This window comes from Rhinatrema bivittatum, chromosome 8 (genome assembly GCF_901001135.1).
Source record: "Rhinatrema bivittatum chromosome 8, aRhiBiv1.1, whole genome shotgun sequence".
Classification (NCBI taxonomy): Eukaryota; Metazoa; Chordata; class Amphibia; order Gymnophiona; family Rhinatrematidae; genus Rhinatrema; species Rhinatrema bivittatum.
The window spans coordinates 269,634,462-269,652,476 of record NC_042622.1 but is presented as its reverse complement, the minus strand read 5'-3'; the positions used below and the strand labels follow the sequence as shown (position 1 = coordinate 269,652,476).

Below are 18,015 nucleotides of genomic sequence, written 5' to 3'. Positions count from 1 at the left end.
TCAAAGACTCCCCTAAGGCCTCCCACTGTGTCTTGACACCTCAACATGGTGTTAGCTCAGCTGATGAAATCTCCTTTTGAGTCACTGCAGTCCTGTGACCTCAAATACCTGACCTGAAAGGTCATATTTTTGGTAGCAGTTACTTCAGTGTGCAGGGTCAGCAAGCTCCAGGCCTTAGTGATTTATCCAACTTACACTAAGTTTTATCATGACGGGATGGTCTTCCATACACAGCCTAAGTTCCTGCCTAAGGTGTTGATGGATTTCCATCTTAATCAGTCAATCATCCTGCCAATATTTTTTTCCCAGGCCCCATTCCCACCAAGGTGAATGAGCACCGCACCATTTGGACTGCAAGCTTCAGCCTTCTATCTGGAATAGACAGAAGCACATAGACAGTCCACCCAACTTTTTATTTCTTTTGATAGCAATAGGTTGGGCATTGCCAAACAGACACTATCCAATTAGCTAGCATTTGCATCTCCTTCTGTTATGCCTAGGCGGGATTGCATCTTGAGGGTCATGTAAAGGATCATTCTGCTCCCCAACACAAAAAGGGATATTACATTTGAGTTCTGAAGTCTACTCCCTTTTGCTAGACCTTTCATATGTGATTCGAAGGCTAGCCAGAATTCTGACATGAAACACTTATAGTAATGAACGCAAACCAGGCCAGAGAGACTTATTAACAATATATTTAAACAGTAACACAGCAGAACATTTTTCTTTCCAAGGTGAAAGTCCCATGTATTCTCAATCAAGACTCCAAGTTTAAAGAGGATTTTTATGACCCTTCTTCTCCTCTGATCCACTCACAGATATGGCTCGTCCTTTGACAATTCCCACTTTGGTGGAGGCATTCCTGGAGTAACAGGCTTTTTTGCTGATGTGGCCACAGCGGTTTCTGAGCTGAAAGGAAAAGGAAACAAAAAAAGGCATTAGGTCAGTTTAAACCGAGAAACCTGGAATATGGCAGCAGCAGGTCCATCTCACAGGCCCTCTTTCTCCATCTAGTGAAATACCACAAATCCTACATCATCTGTCTCTGGTTCTTCCCATGCTTTATGATCTTCTTTGCCACTCCCTGGATTTCTTGAATTCCCAATACTATTTCTGCCCTCTCTGCGAAGAAATATTTCCTTGCGTTATTCCGTTTTGTTTTTTTTGACCCAGCAGTTTGCTCCTGCTTCTTTGGGTTCTCAAGCTCATCCTGATGACATGAGCCTTCATTTGTAACTACCAAGAGGTTTTTTTTTTCCCCCTATTTTATATCCCTCCCAGTGCCAGTCCAGGACAGAAGCCATGCACCAGGGTGCCTTCCCAAACCCTGCACTCAAGGACCCTAAATCTGGCCACCAGTCATTGCCAGGGAGCAGAAGACCTGAGGAACTGAATCCAGAAACTGCACACTACTGCTCCAGAGTCCCCCCAGACCCCTCATTCTCAAATTTAAATTTCCACCTTTTATTTTTGCCTCTTGTGTATTAGTCATAGCCTTGTGGTTTTGTACAGAACAGTTCCTTTCGTGTCACTGTGTGAATCATCTACCCCAATCAAATTACCCAGTGGCTTCTACGATGTAGCTCAGGCCTCAAATTTAGGATTTGGCAAATTTTGGCAGAAGGACGTAATCAAAACCTGTCAGCAAAACTGAGCATTCTGAATTTTCCAACATAAAAAGATAAAACAGCGATTTAATGATTTCATTCGTAACTGCGCGCTGTGATTTGGTCCTACTGCAGCTCCAGAATGGGTCCCAAACAGAAAAAAGCTGGTCCCCTCTTCATCCCTCGGTCCCGTTTACTTAATGACCTCATCAGATCCGCATTTAGTCAGAGTCCTGCGCTCGCCTGAAGATTCAGAGTACCAGGCAGCACGGGACCCCTCTGAGAAGGGGCTGCCGTTCTGGAAGACCCTCTTGTAACGCTGGGGCTGAGACAGGAATGGGCGCAGCAAGCAAGAGAGACAGGAGATGGGGAGAGAGAGAAAAGAAAAAGAAAACCGTAACAGAGAGACCAGCATGAAGAGAGACATAAACAAAAGAGAACAAATGAAACATTTAAACTATGGAAAATCCTCCCAGAAACCATGATAGTTGTGGCACTAAACACATATCTGATGTAAGCCAACACTCTCCGTTCTCATGGCATAAATATGATGCATGGACAGAGCTCTTAAAAGAACAAGCCTCCCTTTATTCCCGCCACAGTGTCAGAAAGAAGAGAGACACCAATTTGGTAAATATGTTCCCTCCAGCAAGGATTCTTGTGCAGCACTTTAAAACGGGCATCTTTAAAATAAACACAGAACTGGATAATTACTTCCCCAGCTCATCACTTTCTCTTCCGTCAAAGCTGTTTACCAACAACTCATTGAATCCGTGGAAGAGAATGGTATTTCTGATCCTCAATACTTTGGTTTCCTCACATATTATAGCACTGAATGAAATCTTGCTTCTCTCTAGCACTAACATAAGGCGCTTTCCACAGCATGACACAATACCTAATGGCTTTACTCAACCTCGGCGGCATTAGACACCATTGATCTCCATCTCCTAACCTCCCGACTTGCAGGGTAAGTATTATGCTGGTTTAAAGTCGTTCCTTTCAGGGCATACACAACAGGGAAAATGGCTTCCGCTTGGTGTACCCTTTGCTTCTGGCGTCCCGCAGAGATCGGCGCTCCCTGCAGCTCCATTTCACATCTACCTCACCGCATTACGTAAGCTAGTTACGATTCCAGGAATTCAGTTTTTCATTCCAGTGATGTGTCATGGGATTCCACTTTTATTGAGTTTATTTCAGTTTGCTTATCTTCAGTTAAACGCTGGCTATTCCATAATAAGCTAAGCTCTCAACACTGACAAACCTGAAGTAGGCCTCCATCACCGAACAATCCTGAAGCCTTCATCTTTGAAAGCTGTGAGCTACGATTACAATCTCAAGTGTGAAATTTAGAGTTATCCCAGATTTGCATCTGTCAATGTGAGGCCACTTTAAAGCCCTGATAAAAATCAGCATTTCACAAATTTCATAAGCAGGTAGATGTTTAGAACCATGTTACAAGCATTGATGTTCCCCTCTGGATTATAAGAGTTCTCCTCTCATTGGCCTTCCAGCTGGTTCACGTTGTTCCCTGCAGATCATGCAGAACTCAGCAGCTTATATTCTTTTCTGGACATGGGTTTGCGCCAGCATCTCTCCCCTGTACTGCAGTCCTTGCATTGGCTCCCGATACGTTGGCAAATCAAATTTCAGCTTGCATTGCTCGTCCATAAACTAATTAATAATCCTGAATCCCCTAGGATCAATGCTCAGATCCACTGGGTGGGCCTTACTGGAAACATCTTCCCCAAAGTTAACTGACCTAACCGGGACCCGGATCCTGATCCGTCCCCAGGGTCCGAGGGATCCCCGAGTGGGGCTGGCAGCCTGTCCTCACCTGGAGCCCCTTGTCGAGCTCCTGCAGATTGATGGTGGTCTGGGGACCACCAAAGGGTCTGGCTGCGCTGCTCTCTTCAGGATCTCCTGTTTCCTAGCCAGGAACGCCTGGTGCAGCACAAATTCAGGCCAGAACTCCCCCGAATCAACCCCCCTCCCCCCCCCCGCAGGAGGGTCCAGTAGCCCAGGGTCACCCCCAAAAATGGGAATCTGGTCCACCGGGGATAGAATGGGAGGGGCCTCCTCCTCCTCCTGCAGCACCCGCCGCGAGCCACCCTCCCCCACCAAGGAGGACCTCGGCCCGGAGCCCTTGTCTGCCTGCTGCTCCGCCCGAGGAAGTTCCCTCCTGCCCTATGGAACAGGCAGAACAAAGGGAACCAGCGTTTAGGGCCTGCCCTGGCGTCCCACACACACAGCAAGTCCCCATCTTGGGTCTGAGTGCCATACACCAGACCGAGCAGCCACGCGGTCATCAGAAAAAAGAAAAAAAAGTCAGGCCGGGAAGCCTTTGCACAACTGCAGGAGCTAAAAATAGCAAACTCCCTGCAGGCGCGAAACTGCTCTGAGGAGAGCTGCCGGCGCAAAAAAAAAATGCGGCCTACTACGTGCGCGAAGGCCTTCCTCCCCAGGACCTACCCGGAGCCCCGGGCCGTCGTTAGGACCCGCGGAGGTCGAGCTCCCCACTCCGACCGGCCTGCCGATGAAACGGCATGGCCCGTCCCCCGAAGCAACTCCGCCTACCTTGAAAGACTTCAGCTCCTTTTCCTTTTTGAAACTTTATACTGGCCCTGCTGGAGCCTGAGGAAAGGAGGAGCCTCCTCAGTGGTCGAGGAAACCAGGAGCCCCTGGCTATCGAGACACTGGACCGCTGCGGGCGAGACGCAGGCAGGGGTATCCAATCCCCCTGGACGCCCGGCTTCAACTGAGGGATGGCCCACGAAGGTGCCTAACACCTCAGGAAGCTGCATTACTAACTACTAACTAGCCTAACCTAGGAAAAAAACCTTCCCCTAATACCTTTTTTTTTTTATTAACTAACAAGACTGCAGATTTGCATCTCTACCATCTGCTGGAGTCAGAGAAATACTGAGGGGCTGCAGGGGGCGCTCTCGGTTATGTAGCAGTGTCCAAACGTCTTTGTTCTCTGTCTCCATCTGCTGGTAGGAACGCACAACCCACTGGTCTGGTCTGATCTGGGTATGTTCAAGAAGGGGCTTTCACCAGCAGCTTCTGCCATGGGCATCGGGGCAGGTTCTAGTCCAAGGGCTCTCGTCCATCGTGCAGGCGAGGAGGTTATATTCAGAAACACATTTCCTATTTCAAGAACCCCCTGTCTCAGAAACAAGATGCCAGCTAGCAACTTTCAGTGCTGCAGGGGTAAGGCAGACACTGACCCCCTCCCAAAACGTCGGTTTTGTTCCAGGAATGGAGCAACGTTTGATGAGCTCTTTGAAGGCTGACTAGGTCACCCCTTGCTATGGATCACTCATCCAAATTAACTCTGCACCATCAGGAACATCTTGTTATTTCACGCAAACACCGCCCACCTCTGCAATAGTGCTCCACGGTGAACAGAAGGAACAGAGAGAGGAAGATCGTCCATTCCTCCAGAATCTTATTTATCTGGCTCAAAATGTTTCTGAGGCTAATGCTTTCTATCCAGTGGCAGAGCACATTGCTCCTTGCCCTGCACGGGCTCACCAGAACAAGTGCACTTCGCTCACACCTTTAATCTGCAACAACTAAGAAAGAGCACAGTTCTCTTCCTGCTAGAGGGTCTGCGGAGGGCACGTACCTGGCTGCGGGGGCTCCAGAAGCGAGCGCTTTCTGTGGCGACATTACAACGATAGGTGGGTACGTCTCCCGCCGGCCATCACGTGTGCAGTAATAATTGTCGGCAAACTTGTGACTGGGGCCCAGAGGAAGCTTGGGTGGAGACTGAGTCCTAAGCAAACATCAATACTTAGAATGAGACACAATGGTATGAAATTAAATGAGTGGAATAAGAAACCGGGTCTGACTGTAGGTCTTCAATAGACATTAAAGTGACACTGGGGCAGCCCCATGGATCAGGCTCTGGTCTGCAGTCTGTTAAGGCGGGATAGGTTTGAGAAGTGACACTCTTACTCCCTAGGAGGAGGGAAGGCAGCCGATATTACCGTTGTGGCCTCTGCTGCTAACCATAAAGAGGCCAATAATCAGCTGAGCAAGCTGACCGGATAATCAGGGGCTGCACCATGACTTTATTATAGTCAGTAGGATAAGTTTATCTGGCTAACTATAGGAGAGCCAAATAGCTGTCCTAGGCTTATCCAGCAAACTAAACGAGATGAGACTGAAAATCCGCACTTATTTGACTAACTTAGCTGGATAAATAGACACAGCTTAATATTCAAACAGTGCCACTTAGCTAACTAAGCAGGAACTTAACCGGCTAAGTGGCACTGAATATCGACCTAAAAGAGTGGTGCTGAGGGATCAAGAGACATCCCTCCAGACCCCAAATTCAGCAAGAGATCCTGGTGCCATCTGGGGTGTGGTGATTAAAGAGGGAAAATGGGAGGGGAGAAGCAACATTAATAGCCATCTCGAAGGCTGCTTTACTGATAAATGAGTCCATGAGGGTAGAGAGGGCACTTACTTCTACCTCTGAGAATAAAAGTAATGCAAAGTGTTTTATCTCACTACAGCTCTCTAACCCCTCCCATATGTTACCATGATGTGCTGCTTTCAGCTGTTCTCTGATCCCTTCTGGGCCTAATGAGATGTCTGTGCTCTGTCACCTGTTGTTTGATCCCCCAGTTAGGTGAAGTGTATAAACCCATCTGGGCCCTATCAGAGGGCTTGTGCTCTGATCTCAGAACTGTCGTCTGACCTTTGGTTGGGCCTTATCAAAGCATTTGTGCTTTGGGAGCTGCTCTCAGATCCCTGCTGGGCCCTTGTCATACTCCAGAGCCTCGTCTGATAAGAACATGTCATACTGGGTCAGACCGGGGGTCCATCAAGCCCAGCATCCTGTTTCCAACAGTGGCCAATCCAGGCCATAAGAACCTGGCAAGCACCCAAAAACTAAGTCTATTCCATGTTACCGTTGCTAGTAATAGCAGTGGCTATTCTCTAAGTGAACTTAATTAATAGCAGGTAATGGACTTCTCCTCCAAGAACTTATCCAATCCTTTTTTAAACACAGCTATACTAACTGCACTAACCACATCCTCTGGCAACAAATTCCAGAGTTTAATTGTGCGTTGAGTAAAAAAGAACTTTCTCCGATTAGTTTTAAATGTGCCCCATGCTAACTTCATGGAGTGCCCCCTAGTCTTTCTACTATCCAAAAGAGTAAATAACCGATTCACATCTACCCGTTCTAGACCTCTCATGATTTTAAACACCTCTATCATATCCCCCCCCTCAGTCGTATCTTCTCCAAGCTGAAAAGTCCTAACCTCTTTAGTCTTTCCTCATAGGGGAGCTTTCCATCCCCTTTATCATTTTGGTTGCCCTTCTCTGTACCCTCTCCATCGCAATTATATCTTTTTTGAGATGCGGTGACCAGAATTCTTTCTGGTCTCCTGCAGGGCCTTGATGTTTGAACTCTGGAAGCACAAACCATGTATGAAATCTCATATGATCTCTTGGGCCAATCTGCAGAAGAGCAGCTGGGCAAACTGATCCTGGAGAATCTCAGGTCTGGAAGAATCCCTCATATGCAAGATCTAGGGTATAGGTAGGCAATTCCAGTCTTGGCGTGCCACAAACCGGTCTTGTTTTTCAGGACATCTGTAATGAATGTGTATAGTTGCCTATAATGGAGGGAATGCATGCAAATATACCTTATGCATATTCATTGTGAATATCCTGGCAGACCAGGCCTGGAATTGCCTAACCCTGATCTAGGGGCCAGATGTACTAAAAGGTTTTTCCCATTTTGTATCTACGGGAAAATGCTTATTATAGCTGGCTTCTAGTGAAGATGATGTATGTATTCCATATGCTGGAACAGCCGGGATTTGCACATCAGTTCAGTTCTTATATTCTTAATGGATTTCAGACAGAATCTCCGTGGCACAAACGTGTGCTGTACCACTGAGCGCGTTTACCTTTCTGAATCTGGACTAGAGCACGTATACAGAATTGCACTTCGTGTTTTCGAGCTCAGCTGAGAGCATGCATCTCTTTATAATAGGTTGTTTGTGAACATCAAAACTACAAATTACCTTTTAGATATCTCTGTATACCGAAGCTGTAATTTGGCCTGAAGGTTATGCTGAAAAAAATAAAGTAAAGCTACGTATTAACATAATTACAACAGATGCTCTTGCAAAACCTGGTCAGAATTTCTACTGTAATTAACAGGGAAATTACATTTCCTCCGTGCGATGAGTCTTCTAAAGCGACTGTAACCTTTTCATTGCTGCCTATCTATTTAACAGGGTCACTCATTAAAACGCGATAACTACTGCATCGCAACGTTAAGATTTATATGAGGGAAAGAGGTGGAGTTAGGGCGGGGTTAGAAAAACTTTGATTACAGTACCGCTGCGGGCGATAATGTTTTAGACATTATTGCCAGCAGTAGCACTGGAAATAACACCATCTTTCCCACTGGCAGTACAGGGGCGATAGTGTGCACTGTGGCCACAACCGCGGCAGGCAAAAATGCACTGCCGCAATGCGGCTAGGTGCACACCACCGCCCCCCCCCCCCCCCCCTTTTCTGGCCGCAGCTCATCATTCCGCTACATTTATAGCAAAATGATAAATCTAGGCTTAAAGAAGGATTTTGATCAGATTGGGCCAATGATTAGGTGCGCTTTGTGACTGCTGAGATGGACGCATCCAACTTAGGGATCTCCAGCAGCTCCAGAGTGTCTTGAGGCAAGGGACAGAGCCTGCCCTTCGCCCTGTCTCAGAAGTATCCCACTCCCATACTATCAGCTGCTTCACCATCTCATGAAAGGGAAAGGTTTTGGCCGGATCCCGTAAGCCTGCCATGACCAGCCCCACCGTGTCCTGGCTCGGCTCCGCTAGCTTATCCGCAATCCCATGCAGGATCAGATAGCCGGCTCCTTATGCTGAAACAAGCGAATCACCTTGGCATCATCCTCTGCGACAGAAGGAAGCTGGCCGGGCTCATCTGCCTGATCAGGACCATCTGAGGGAGGAGGAACCTCTTGATGACAATCTCCATGGTCAGACACCTCCGAGGAGATACCCTGCATGACCCACCGCACCACAAGGGCTTGCACCTTACAAATCCTGGTAGCCACTGGCAGATCCAACCCTCTGGGCGCTTTCTTAGGCAGACCTCAAGAAACGTAAGGAAGCACCCCTCTTATTGGCCAAGAAGGCCTGGTGCATCAGGAGTATGAAGTTGGCGGAAAAACCTGAAGGGCCCCCGAGATCCCCCTCCTGGGTGTCAGAATCGTCCCCAGACGGGTCCCTTGAGGCCCCCCAGACATCATCAGGGTCGAAATCAGCAGGAGAAGAGGACAGGGATCTCCCGCCTGCACTGACTGCTTTTTCCTACATAGAAACATAGAAATGACGGCAGAAGAAGACCAAACGGCCCATCTAGTCTGCCCAGCATGCTACGCACTTTATCCATTTTTTCCCCTTTTTTTTCTCTCCCACCTGTTACTATTGGCTTCCAGTACCCTCCAGCCCTAATTCCCCTCCACCCCACCACCAATTTAGAGAGCAGCGCCGTATCTGCATTCAAGTGAACGTCCAGCTCAATTAGGGGTAGCAACCGCTGTAACAAGCAGGCCACACCCTTACCCCATACTCTTACCCACCCCTGTTTTTATTTTTTTGAGATAGCAGCCCTCCATCCTTCCGCTCCGTGAAGGTGGAGCGGGATGCCAGTGGCCAGTAGTTGGTGTTCTACCTTCACGGAGCGGAAGGATGGAGGGCTGCTATCTCAAAAAAAAACAAAACCGGGGTGGGTAAGAGTATGGGGTAAGGGTGTGGCCTGCTTGTTACAGTGGTTGCTACCCCTAATTGAGCTGGACGTTCACTTGAATGCAGATACGGCGCTGCTCTCTAAATTGGTGGTGGTGCTCTCTAAATTACGTGGCGCAAAAAGCTCCCAAAATGGCTGCCGTTCCTGCACTGAGAGGGAACGTGTCGGCCTGATGCTCCATTGCAGCCGGCAACCGTCTAGGGCTGGGCTGCCACTGCGGCATCCCCCCGAATATCCTTCCCCTGCCGGGAAGGCAGCAGAGACATTGGCCGGCCTGCACAAGGCTCAGGGAATGCTCACCGCAACGCGAGCAATGGCTCGCACAAGGCATGACACAGCCGACTCGGGCCACGGGGCAGGTGCCGGAAACTGCGGGGAGGGAGGGAAGCGCGCTGAGAATGAGAGCAGAGAAATAAAAGTTTGAGAGAAGACCAACTCACTGAGAAACTCGATTGGGCTGGCAGTCAGAAAAACAGCCTCCGCTCGGCTGTTTGGTTTTTTTTTTTTAACTTTACTAAGAAGGCAAAAGTCAAAGGATACTTCCCTGAAGAAGGAACAAAGGCTGCTCAAAACCCTCACTGAAGGGGAGGGAGCTGGACAACCGGCTGTCACCCCTGGTGTCCTGAAGAGCAAATTTGGGGTTCCATGAGCCTACGACCAGGGGGGGTGGTCCCACCAGAACCTGCCAAGTGCCAACCCCCTGGGAGGCCAGAAGCCACTGAAAAACTGCCTTAGCGTGTCTTGGGTTCAGAACTGCAGGTTTTGCACCACCTCCATCTGCTGGAAACAGAGAAATACCGAGGAGCTGCCGGTGACACACCGGGTTATAAGGCGGTGCCTGTAAAACTTTCTCTGTCTTCATCTGCAGGAAGGGAGGCAAAACCCGGGAGTCTGGACTGATCTGGATACCTACAGGGAAATAACCATTCCGTGTTTACCTGTTCCACCCCACTCCAGATTTCATAGACCTCCATCACACCTCATCCCGACCTTAACCCGTGTAAAAACAGCAGGAGCGTCTCGCAGATTTCTTGCATCCTGGAGTCGCGCGGCTCGCCCAGAGAAGAGCCACAGGAGTGGGTCACACGTTGCCACGTTATCTCAAGGCCAAATCTGGATTTCCAGCATCCCAGCCCCAGGCCAGCGCGATGCCTGCTGTGCTCGCTCCAGAAAGGCGCAGGGATTACAAACCCCCCCCCCCCCGCAATGCACTCGATGGAAGCTCTAAAACCGGGACTGGCCCAGAGGATGAGTGGCGGCTCGGCTGCACCTGTCCGGCGTGTCCCAGCTCCAGGTTAACCGCTAACCCCCGACATCCTCTTCCCAGGAAAACCCCTGCGGCCTCCCCGCGCCCCCGCTGCGCGAGTCTCTTACCCCCGAAGCCCAGTTCCGCAGTCGCTGGATGAATTTGGTGGCCGACGCCATCTTTGTTGTCAAGGGCAGGAGGAGCCGCGGTGCAGCCTGGGAAGGAGGCTGGCCTGGAGGAACTCCGAGCCCTGACGCGAAAGGGCACGGATACGTCTATAATGGAGACCACGTGACCACGCCATCTTTGAGTCTGGCAAAGAAAAAAAAAACTAACACCTGTGAGATCGTCAAGAGAAAATGTTTGAAATGTTCATGGCGAAGTCTGTGACCCACTGAAAAACACAGAACGCCAGGTCAGTTTTGTTACGTTAAAATACAATTTTAAGCTGGGTCATTTATAATAAAGGATCTTCTGACTGTTTTTATCTCTGCATGGTGGTCTCCTCGTTTTACTTTTTTTTTTTTTTTTTTTTAATCCCGCGTCAAAAATGGCGGCAACGCCGTTGGGGAGAGGAGGTCAGAATGTAGTCACGTGGCTACAGCGCCTACGTAATAAACGGCGGCCGTCGACGTCGCCCCACCCATGCCTCACGTAACGGTACATAAGAGGCCTCTCGCACCACGTGACTCTCTTTTTCCGCTGAAACCGCCATCATGGAAGCGAGTCGCGTGCAACCCATCAAGCTGGCGCGAGTGAGTGCGCGCGGGCTTTGCAAGTCACGAGGCCGGGGGGTTATAACCGCGTCGAACTGTGAGAAGGCGGCGGGAGAGTAAGGGGAGGCCGCGAGGAAGCCGGGGACTAGGCCAGGCCAGGCCCCCGGCAGGTAGGAGGAGGTGGTGGTGATGTGGCGGAGCTCGGGCTTCTGTCTCTCCTAACGCCGTTGTCTTCCCTCCGCAGGTCACCAAGGTGCTGGGCAGGACTGGCTCCCAGGGCCAGTGCACCCAGGTAAGATCCCGCGCCCTGGGCCGGGCTGGGGACCGGCTCTGCTCTGGGATGTGGCGGGGCCGGGGGCCCGGGGTTGTGGGGTTTTGTAGCACCCGCGCAGCATTGGGCTTGGCATCGCGGCTGGGCCGTCCGAGCTTACGCAGGATAAGTTCTGCCCGCGCCTGCCTAATTGCTCCCAGGCGGTTCGTTAGCGATTGCAAATGACACTTTTTGTTTCCTGGAGATAAAAGAGAGGGCGGCAGATGAAGGCTGGTAAAGCCCCTTTAGTGGGCCTCCCTGGATGCGTATTGCACTTTCCACTTCCTGACCTGCAGGCTCCTCTTTGCCCCTTTTGGGATTGCGGCTCATGGGGGCCCCTACCCATGTGTGCCCGGCCATGGGGGATGGCGGGTACTGCTGGGGACTCCTCCCTAAGCGTTTCCTAGTGCCTTCCCGGATAGTGCTCCTTGTGCACTATTTGCTCCCGGAGGGGGGGGGGGGGGGATTCTGGGCACAAAAACTTCAAATATTGGTTAAAATAGCACAATTTACTGGACAGTTTAAGTAATTACATTTTAAATGAATACAAGAAAATTATTACTTAAAGAGGATTTTTAAAAAATATTTTGAGCAGAATTTCCCTAGAAATTCACTGTAAGAGTGTCCCTTCCACTCGCTCTCCCTACTCCCCTGGCCACTTTGCCCTCTCAGGCCCCAACTCCTCCACCTGCCAGTATCTCTCCTCTCCACCTCTAGGCTCAACCCCTTCCACTCTATCACCAGTCCCAGAGTTTGACCCCGTTCTCAGTACTACCCCTCACACAGGCTCCCTCTCTGTCCCTCCCTCTCTCACACACATATGCTCCCTCTCTCTAGTACACATACACACCCCCTCATACAGGCTCCCACACTCTCACACATCCCCGCATACAGGGTCCCTCTCTCTTGCATACACACCCACACAAGCTCCCTTTCTCTCTCACATCCATCCTCACACAGGCTCCCTCTGTCACACACATGCTCCCTCTCTCTAATACACATACACACACCCTCATACAGGCTCCCTCACTCTCTCACACATCCCCCTCATACAGGGTCCCTCTCTCTTGCATACACACCCACACAAGCTCCCTTTCTCTCTCACATCCATCCTCACACAGGCTCCCTCTGTCACACACATGCTCCCTCTCTCTAATACACATACACACACCCTCATACAGGCTCCCACACTCTCACACATCCCCGCATACAGGGTCCCTCTCTCTTGCATACACACCCACACAAGCTCCCTTTCTCTCTCACATCCATCCTCACACAGGCTCCCTCTGTCACACACATGCTCCCTCTCTCTAATACACATACACACACCCTCATACAGGCTCCCTCACTCTCTCACACACATCCCCCTCATACAGGGCCCTCTCTTTTGCATACACACCCACACAAGCTCCCTTTCTCTCTCACACATACATCCTCACACAGGCTACCTATGTCTCTCTCTCACGCACCCCTTCACACAGGCTCTGTCTCGCACATACACAATCCCTTCACACAGGCCAGCACCTTCACGTCCACATGATCCGTTTTTCATATACGTGCTCCCAATCTCCTCATATAGGCTCCCTCTCTCTGAAACCCACTCAAGCATCCCCTCTTCCTGCTCTCTCACCCGCCCCGTTCTCACACATTCTCACAGGGGCCTTCATTTTAGCTGCGAGTGGCGCACATCCCGCTGCACTGGGGGCCTTCATTTTCGCGGCGAGCAGAGCATGTGCTGTGGCGCGCCGAGGCCTTCATGTTAGTGGCATGCTAGGGTCACAACTCCTTATTCAAATCTGAATTCCATCGGACTGTTTAGAAAAAAGATCTGTGTGATGGAAACCCTCTTACTGGATGCGATCTTTTTCAATCTGAAAGCGGCATTACCTAATGGACACACACCGTAGGTTTTTTCCTCAAATTGAAAAAGATCGCATCCAGTAAGAGGGTTTCCATCACACAGATCTTTTCTAAACAGTCGGATGGAATTCAGATTTGAGTAAGGAGTTGTGATCAATACAGTTCAAGCTGGCTAACGCAGTGACATGATCCGGATCACACAGGCAGCTGTAGTATTGAGAAGGATCAAATTGGAGCACAAACACTTGAATCGTACAGCTCAAAAGGCAGAGCGGGAGAATAACTTCACAATATCCACCCTGCAGACATGCATAGCCCCTGAGGCAGCTCTTGACAAAGAGCGAAACTCAGCCAGAGTCTGGCAGATTTCAGTAAAGGTCTCTTACATACACCGATCTCCTCCTGTGTTTTACTGCTACACAGCAATCTTGGATCGGCTTCCGATATGCTTTTTGGGTCCACAGCTTTATATGGATCAGGTATCTGAGTACCTTTGCTGGCTGTAATGTAACTGGTGCTTTTTTTTTTTTTAAACTTGTGAAAATTGACACTACAGCATTTTAAGGAAACTTCTTTTAAAGAGCAAATATAGAAAATAACCCTAGAATGCTATATGGACAATGCATTCAGCTCTTTCCTTGGGGCACCCTTTCCTACCTTATTGGATTGTAGAATAGGAGGTTCCTGGTAGTTTTGCCGCTTTGTATGATCCTTTGTTTTTTTTATAATCTGTGGAGTGATTGATTCATTGGGGCATTTTTCCTGCAGATAATGAATTGCTTCATTTCCTGTAGGTACGCGTAGAGTTCATGGATGACAGTAACCGATCGATTATCCGGAATGTGAAGGGCCCTGTGCGTGAGGGGGATGTCCTGACACTGCTGGAATCAGAGCGTGAGGCCAGAAGGTTACGCTGAGCTGATTGGCTTCTTTGGGTAAGACGTGTTTTTCTAACAGCAGTTCATGTTCCTTTGGATACAGTTGTTTTAGTTTGACGTAATGACGAAAGGTTGGATAATGCACATTCTGCAGAGAAAAGTTGGATCTAGAATGGTACCTGGGTCCTAGGAATAGCTATTCTGAGACTTACAGTGCATTCAGAAAGTATTCAGACCACTTTTTCCACATTCTGTTACATTATAGCCTTATTCTAAAATGAATGTGCACTTTTTCCTTCCTTGATCTACACATAATACACCATAATGGCAAAACAGAATCAGGTTTGTAGAAATTTGTGCAAATTAAAAAAATAAAAAAAAAAACCTGAACTATCACATTTACATAAGTATTCAGACCCTTTACTCACTACTTTATTGAAGACCTTTTGCAGCAATTACATCCTCAAGACTTCTTGGGTGTGATGCTACAATCTTGGCACACCTGGATTTGGGGATTTTCTCTCATTCTTCTCTGCAGGTCCTCTCAACCTCTGTCAGGTTGGATGGGGAGCATTGATGCACAGCTATTTTCAGGTCTCTCCAGAGATGTTTGACTTGGGCTCTGGCTGGGCCACTGAATGTCATTCACAGCGTTATCCTGAAGCCACTCCTGCATTGTCTTGGCTCCGTGCTTAGGGGCATTGTCCTGTTGGAAGGTGAATCTTTGCCCCAGTCTGAGGTCCAGAGCACTCTGGAGCAGGTTTTAATTAAGGATCTCCGTACTTTGCTCTCTTGATCTTTCTCCTGATCCTGACTAGCCTCTTAGTTCCTGCAGCTGAAAACCACCACCATGCTTCACCGTAGGGTTGGCATTTGCTAGGTGATTAGCAGTACCTGGCTTCCTCAAGACACGACACTTGCCATTCAGAGCAAAGAGTTCAGTCTTGGTTTCATCAGACCAGGGAATCTTATTTCTCATGTTCTGAGTCCTTTAAGTGCCTTTTGGCGACCTCCAAACAGGATGTCCTGTGCCTTTCACTGAGGAGAGGCTTCTGTCTGGCCGCTCTACCATAAAGGAACGCTGCAGAGATGCTTGTCCTTCATGAAGGTTCTCCTGTTGCCACAACGGAACTCTGGGGCTTTGTCAGAGTGACCATCGAGTTCTCGGTCACCTCCCTGACCAAGGCCGTTCTCCTCCACAGATTGCTCAGTTTGGGCAGGTGGCCAGCTCTCGGAAAGGTCCTGAACTTCTTTCATTTAAGAATCATGGAGGCCTCTGTGTTGTTCGGGACCTGCAGCAATTTGTTTTTTGTACCTTCTCCAGATCTGTGCCTCGACATAAACCTGTCCCAGAGGTCTACAGATAATTTCTTCACGTTCATGGCTTTGATTTTGCTCTGATGTGCACTGTTAATTGTGGGACCTTACTGTATATAGACAGGTGAGTGCCCTTCCAAATCCTGTCCAATCAGTGGAATTTACCACAGGAGGACTCCAAGTTGGAGAAACATCTCAAGGATGCTCAGTGGAAACAGGATGCACCTGAGCTCAACTCAAATACTTATGTAACTGTGATATTTCAATTTTTTAAATTTGAACTCATTTTTACAAACCTGATTTTGTTTTGTCATTATGGGGTATTGGGTGTAGACTGAGAAGGGAAAAAATGCATATTAATTTTAGAATAAGGCTTATAAAGTAACAGAGCTAGATTTTAAGTGCCTGTGCGTCCATGTGTGCGCGGTTCCCGGCGCGTGCATGTTGGCCACGCACGTGTGCAGGCGGTGCATATGGCAGGGGGAGGGGGGTGAATTTTAGTAAATTATGTGCAGCGACGCAATCAGGCCTTCTCCAGTCCGCTACCAGAAAACATTTTATTTTTTTTTCTTACTGTTCCCCTCGAGCAGAGCCAGCGTGTGCTTCCCCGGGACAGCAGCTAATGGCCTCCAGACCACGTCCCTGGCCCTTTTGAAAATGCGCACAGCACGTAGCCACACATGTAAGTCCTGGTTTTTTTTTACACGTGTGTGGCTGTTCTAAAATTCAGCCTTAAATGTGGAAACAGTGAAGGGGTCTGAATACTTTCTGAATGCACTGTATATTTCCTGCAATGGTGATGCAGGTGGCACTTTGCACTCCACAGTCCTCGGGATGTCTCTACTTCATCATGCTCGGCTTTTTCACTCTTTTCACACTGGCAATATACTCTTCTTGAAGTTGTATCTCTTAGATAGTGTGAAAATATATACATCAGTTTGTCTTGAATTCTGAGCGTCTGAAATTTAGAGGCTGAAAGTGGATTCAGTGCTGGGTATGATCTGGCTGTGAGATCTCAACTGACTACTGCAGGAAATAGTGGATGTGGTACTCTGCAAGCTGAGAGATGTTGCACTGAGCTTGTAACCTGCAAGGTGTAGGCAGGAATAAGGAGCATATGCTAGGCAATTTGTTGCATGCTAGGGCCTGATTTTTGTTGTGCCTGCTTAATGCTGGTGTCATCCTGGAAGCTCAACTCGGTTTTCAGGCTCGTGTTTGACAGCTTTGTGTGATTCATACTGACATCTGCTGTGAACATTGAAGTCCTAGTATATAATTGGGTTTTTTTTTTCTTTTGCTTTCAGATTTTCATAGGGTGCCCAGATGGAAAATGGACTATGGAATTTTTACACCCAGAGCCTGCTTTCTACCAACTCTATAAACCATGCAGATGTGCAATAAATAGTTTTTATGCTCATTTATTTTTTGCATTCTTCAAATAAACAATTGTTCAGGCCAATGACAAACCATTTTCATTTCAAATAGGTCCATATTCAAATAGCTGACGTGTGCATACATTTTCTGCATCAGGTATACAGCAGGCTATGCTTGCCCCAGCATCTGCCCTGAAGGTTTTATGTACATACCTTTTACAGATCAATGTTAGGACAGCTTACTTTAGCTAGAGAGGACTCACCAGCTACCAATTAATCTCCTGCTGAAACTCCTCCCTCACTGTCCCTTTGTACCTTGCAAGACTGGAAGATTGGGCTAAATGGTAGATGAAATTTAATGTGGATAAGTGCAAGGTGATGCATATTAGGGAAAAATAACCCTTGCTGTAGTTACACAATGTTAGGTTCCATATTAGGAGCTACCACCCAAGAAAGATCTAGGTGTCATAGTGGATAACACATTGAAATCGGTGTAGTGTGCTGCAGCAGTCAAAAAAGCAAACAGAATGTTAGGAATTATTAGAAAGGGAATGGTGAATAAAACGGAAAATGTCATATTTTATTATGTTATCTGTGAACTGATGTGAGGTTACTAAACAAATGTTGGTATATAAAAACTGCAAATAAATAAATAATGCCTCTGTATAGCTCCATGGTGAGACCGCACCTTGAATACTGTGTACAATTCTGGACGCCGCATCTCAAAAAAGATATAATTGCGATGGAGAAGGCACAGAGAAGGGCAACCAAAATGATAAAGGGAATGGAACAACTCCCCTATGAGGAAAGACTAAAGAGGTTAGGGCTGTTCAGCTTGGAGAAGAGATGGCTGAGGGGGGGATATGATAGAGGTGTTTAAAATCATGAGAGGTCTTGAACGAGTAGATGTG

At 48.3% G+C, this 18,015-nt stretch overlaps 2 protein-coding genes across 5 annotated transcripts; one reads left to right on the top strand and one right to left on the bottom strand.

Moving 5' to 3' along the window:
* Positions 1 to 677: 677 nt before the first annotated feature.
* Positions 678 to 10,935, bottom strand: NDUFA7 (NADH:ubiquinone oxidoreductase subunit A7). 3 transcript variants are annotated; one of them, XM_029610837.1, is made up of 5 exons: positions 10,779 to 10,935; positions 7,658 to 7,707; positions 5,236 to 5,385; positions 1,813 to 1,932; positions 678 to 909 (listed from the first exon to the last, which is right to left on the bottom strand). In XM_029610837.1, the coding sequence occupies exons 1-4, from the start codon at positions 10,827 to 10,829 to the stop codon at positions 1,833 to 1,835; spliced, it is 351 nt and encodes a 116-aa protein (XP_029466697.1). In that variant the 5' UTR covers positions 10,830 to 10,935; the 3' UTR covers positions 678 to 909; positions 1,813 to 1,832. The 3 variants fall into 3 exon arrangements, with proteins under 3 accessions (XP_029466697.1, XP_029466699.1, XP_029466698.1); XM_029610839.1 differs by lacking the exon at positions 10,779 to 10,935 and adding an exon at positions 10,343 to 10,707; XM_029610838.1 differs by lacking the exon at positions 1,813 to 1,932 and having other exon boundaries at positions 10,779 to 10,932.
* Positions 10,936 to 11,277: 342 nt separating this feature from the next.
* Positions 11,278 to 17,190, top strand: RPS28 (ribosomal protein S28). 2 transcript variants are annotated; one of them, XR_003858052.1, is made up of 5 exons: positions 11,278 to 11,405; positions 11,611 to 11,658; positions 14,331 to 14,471; positions 16,322 to 16,413; positions 17,036 to 17,190. XR_003858052.1 is itself a non-coding variant. In XM_029610836.1 (4 exons), the coding sequence occupies exons 1-3, from the start codon at positions 11,367 to 11,369 to the stop codon at positions 14,451 to 14,453; spliced, it is 210 nt and encodes a 69-aa protein (XP_029466696.1). In that variant the 5' UTR covers positions 11,278 to 11,366; the 3' UTR covers positions 14,454 to 14,471; positions 17,036 to 17,190. The 2 variants fall into 2 exon arrangements, 1 of the variants encoding a protein (XP_029466696.1); XM_029610836.1 differs by lacking the exon at positions 16,322 to 16,413.
* Positions 17,191 to 18,015: the final 825 nt, after the last annotated feature.

Bases quoted from the DNA above. Each gene is read 5' to 3' on its own strand.
- NDUFA7 (XM_029610837.1), bottom strand. From the start codon at position 10,829: ATGGCGTCGGCCACCAAATTCATCCAGCGACTGCGGAACTGGGCTTCG. The intron at 7,708-10,778 runs GTAAGAGACTCG...TATTTTTTTCAG, and splicing joins TGCGGAACTGGGCTTCGGGG to CATAACCTTCAGGCCAAATT. The intron at 1,933-5,235 runs GTACGTGCCCTC...TTCCTGTCTCAG, and splicing joins TCTGGAGCCCCCGCAGCCAG to CCCCAGCGTTACAAGAGGGT.
- RPS28 (XM_029610836.1), top strand. From the start codon at position 11,367: ATGGAAGCGAGTCGCGTGCAACCCATCAAGCTGGCGCGA. The intron at 11,406-11,610 runs GTGAGTGCGCGC...TTCCCTCCGCAG, and splicing joins AACCCATCAAGCTGGCGCGA to GTCACCAAGGTGCTGGGCAG. The intron at 11,659-14,330 runs GTAAGATCCCGC...CATTTCCTGTAG, and splicing joins CCCAGGGCCAGTGCACCCAG to GTACGCGTAGAGTTCATGGA.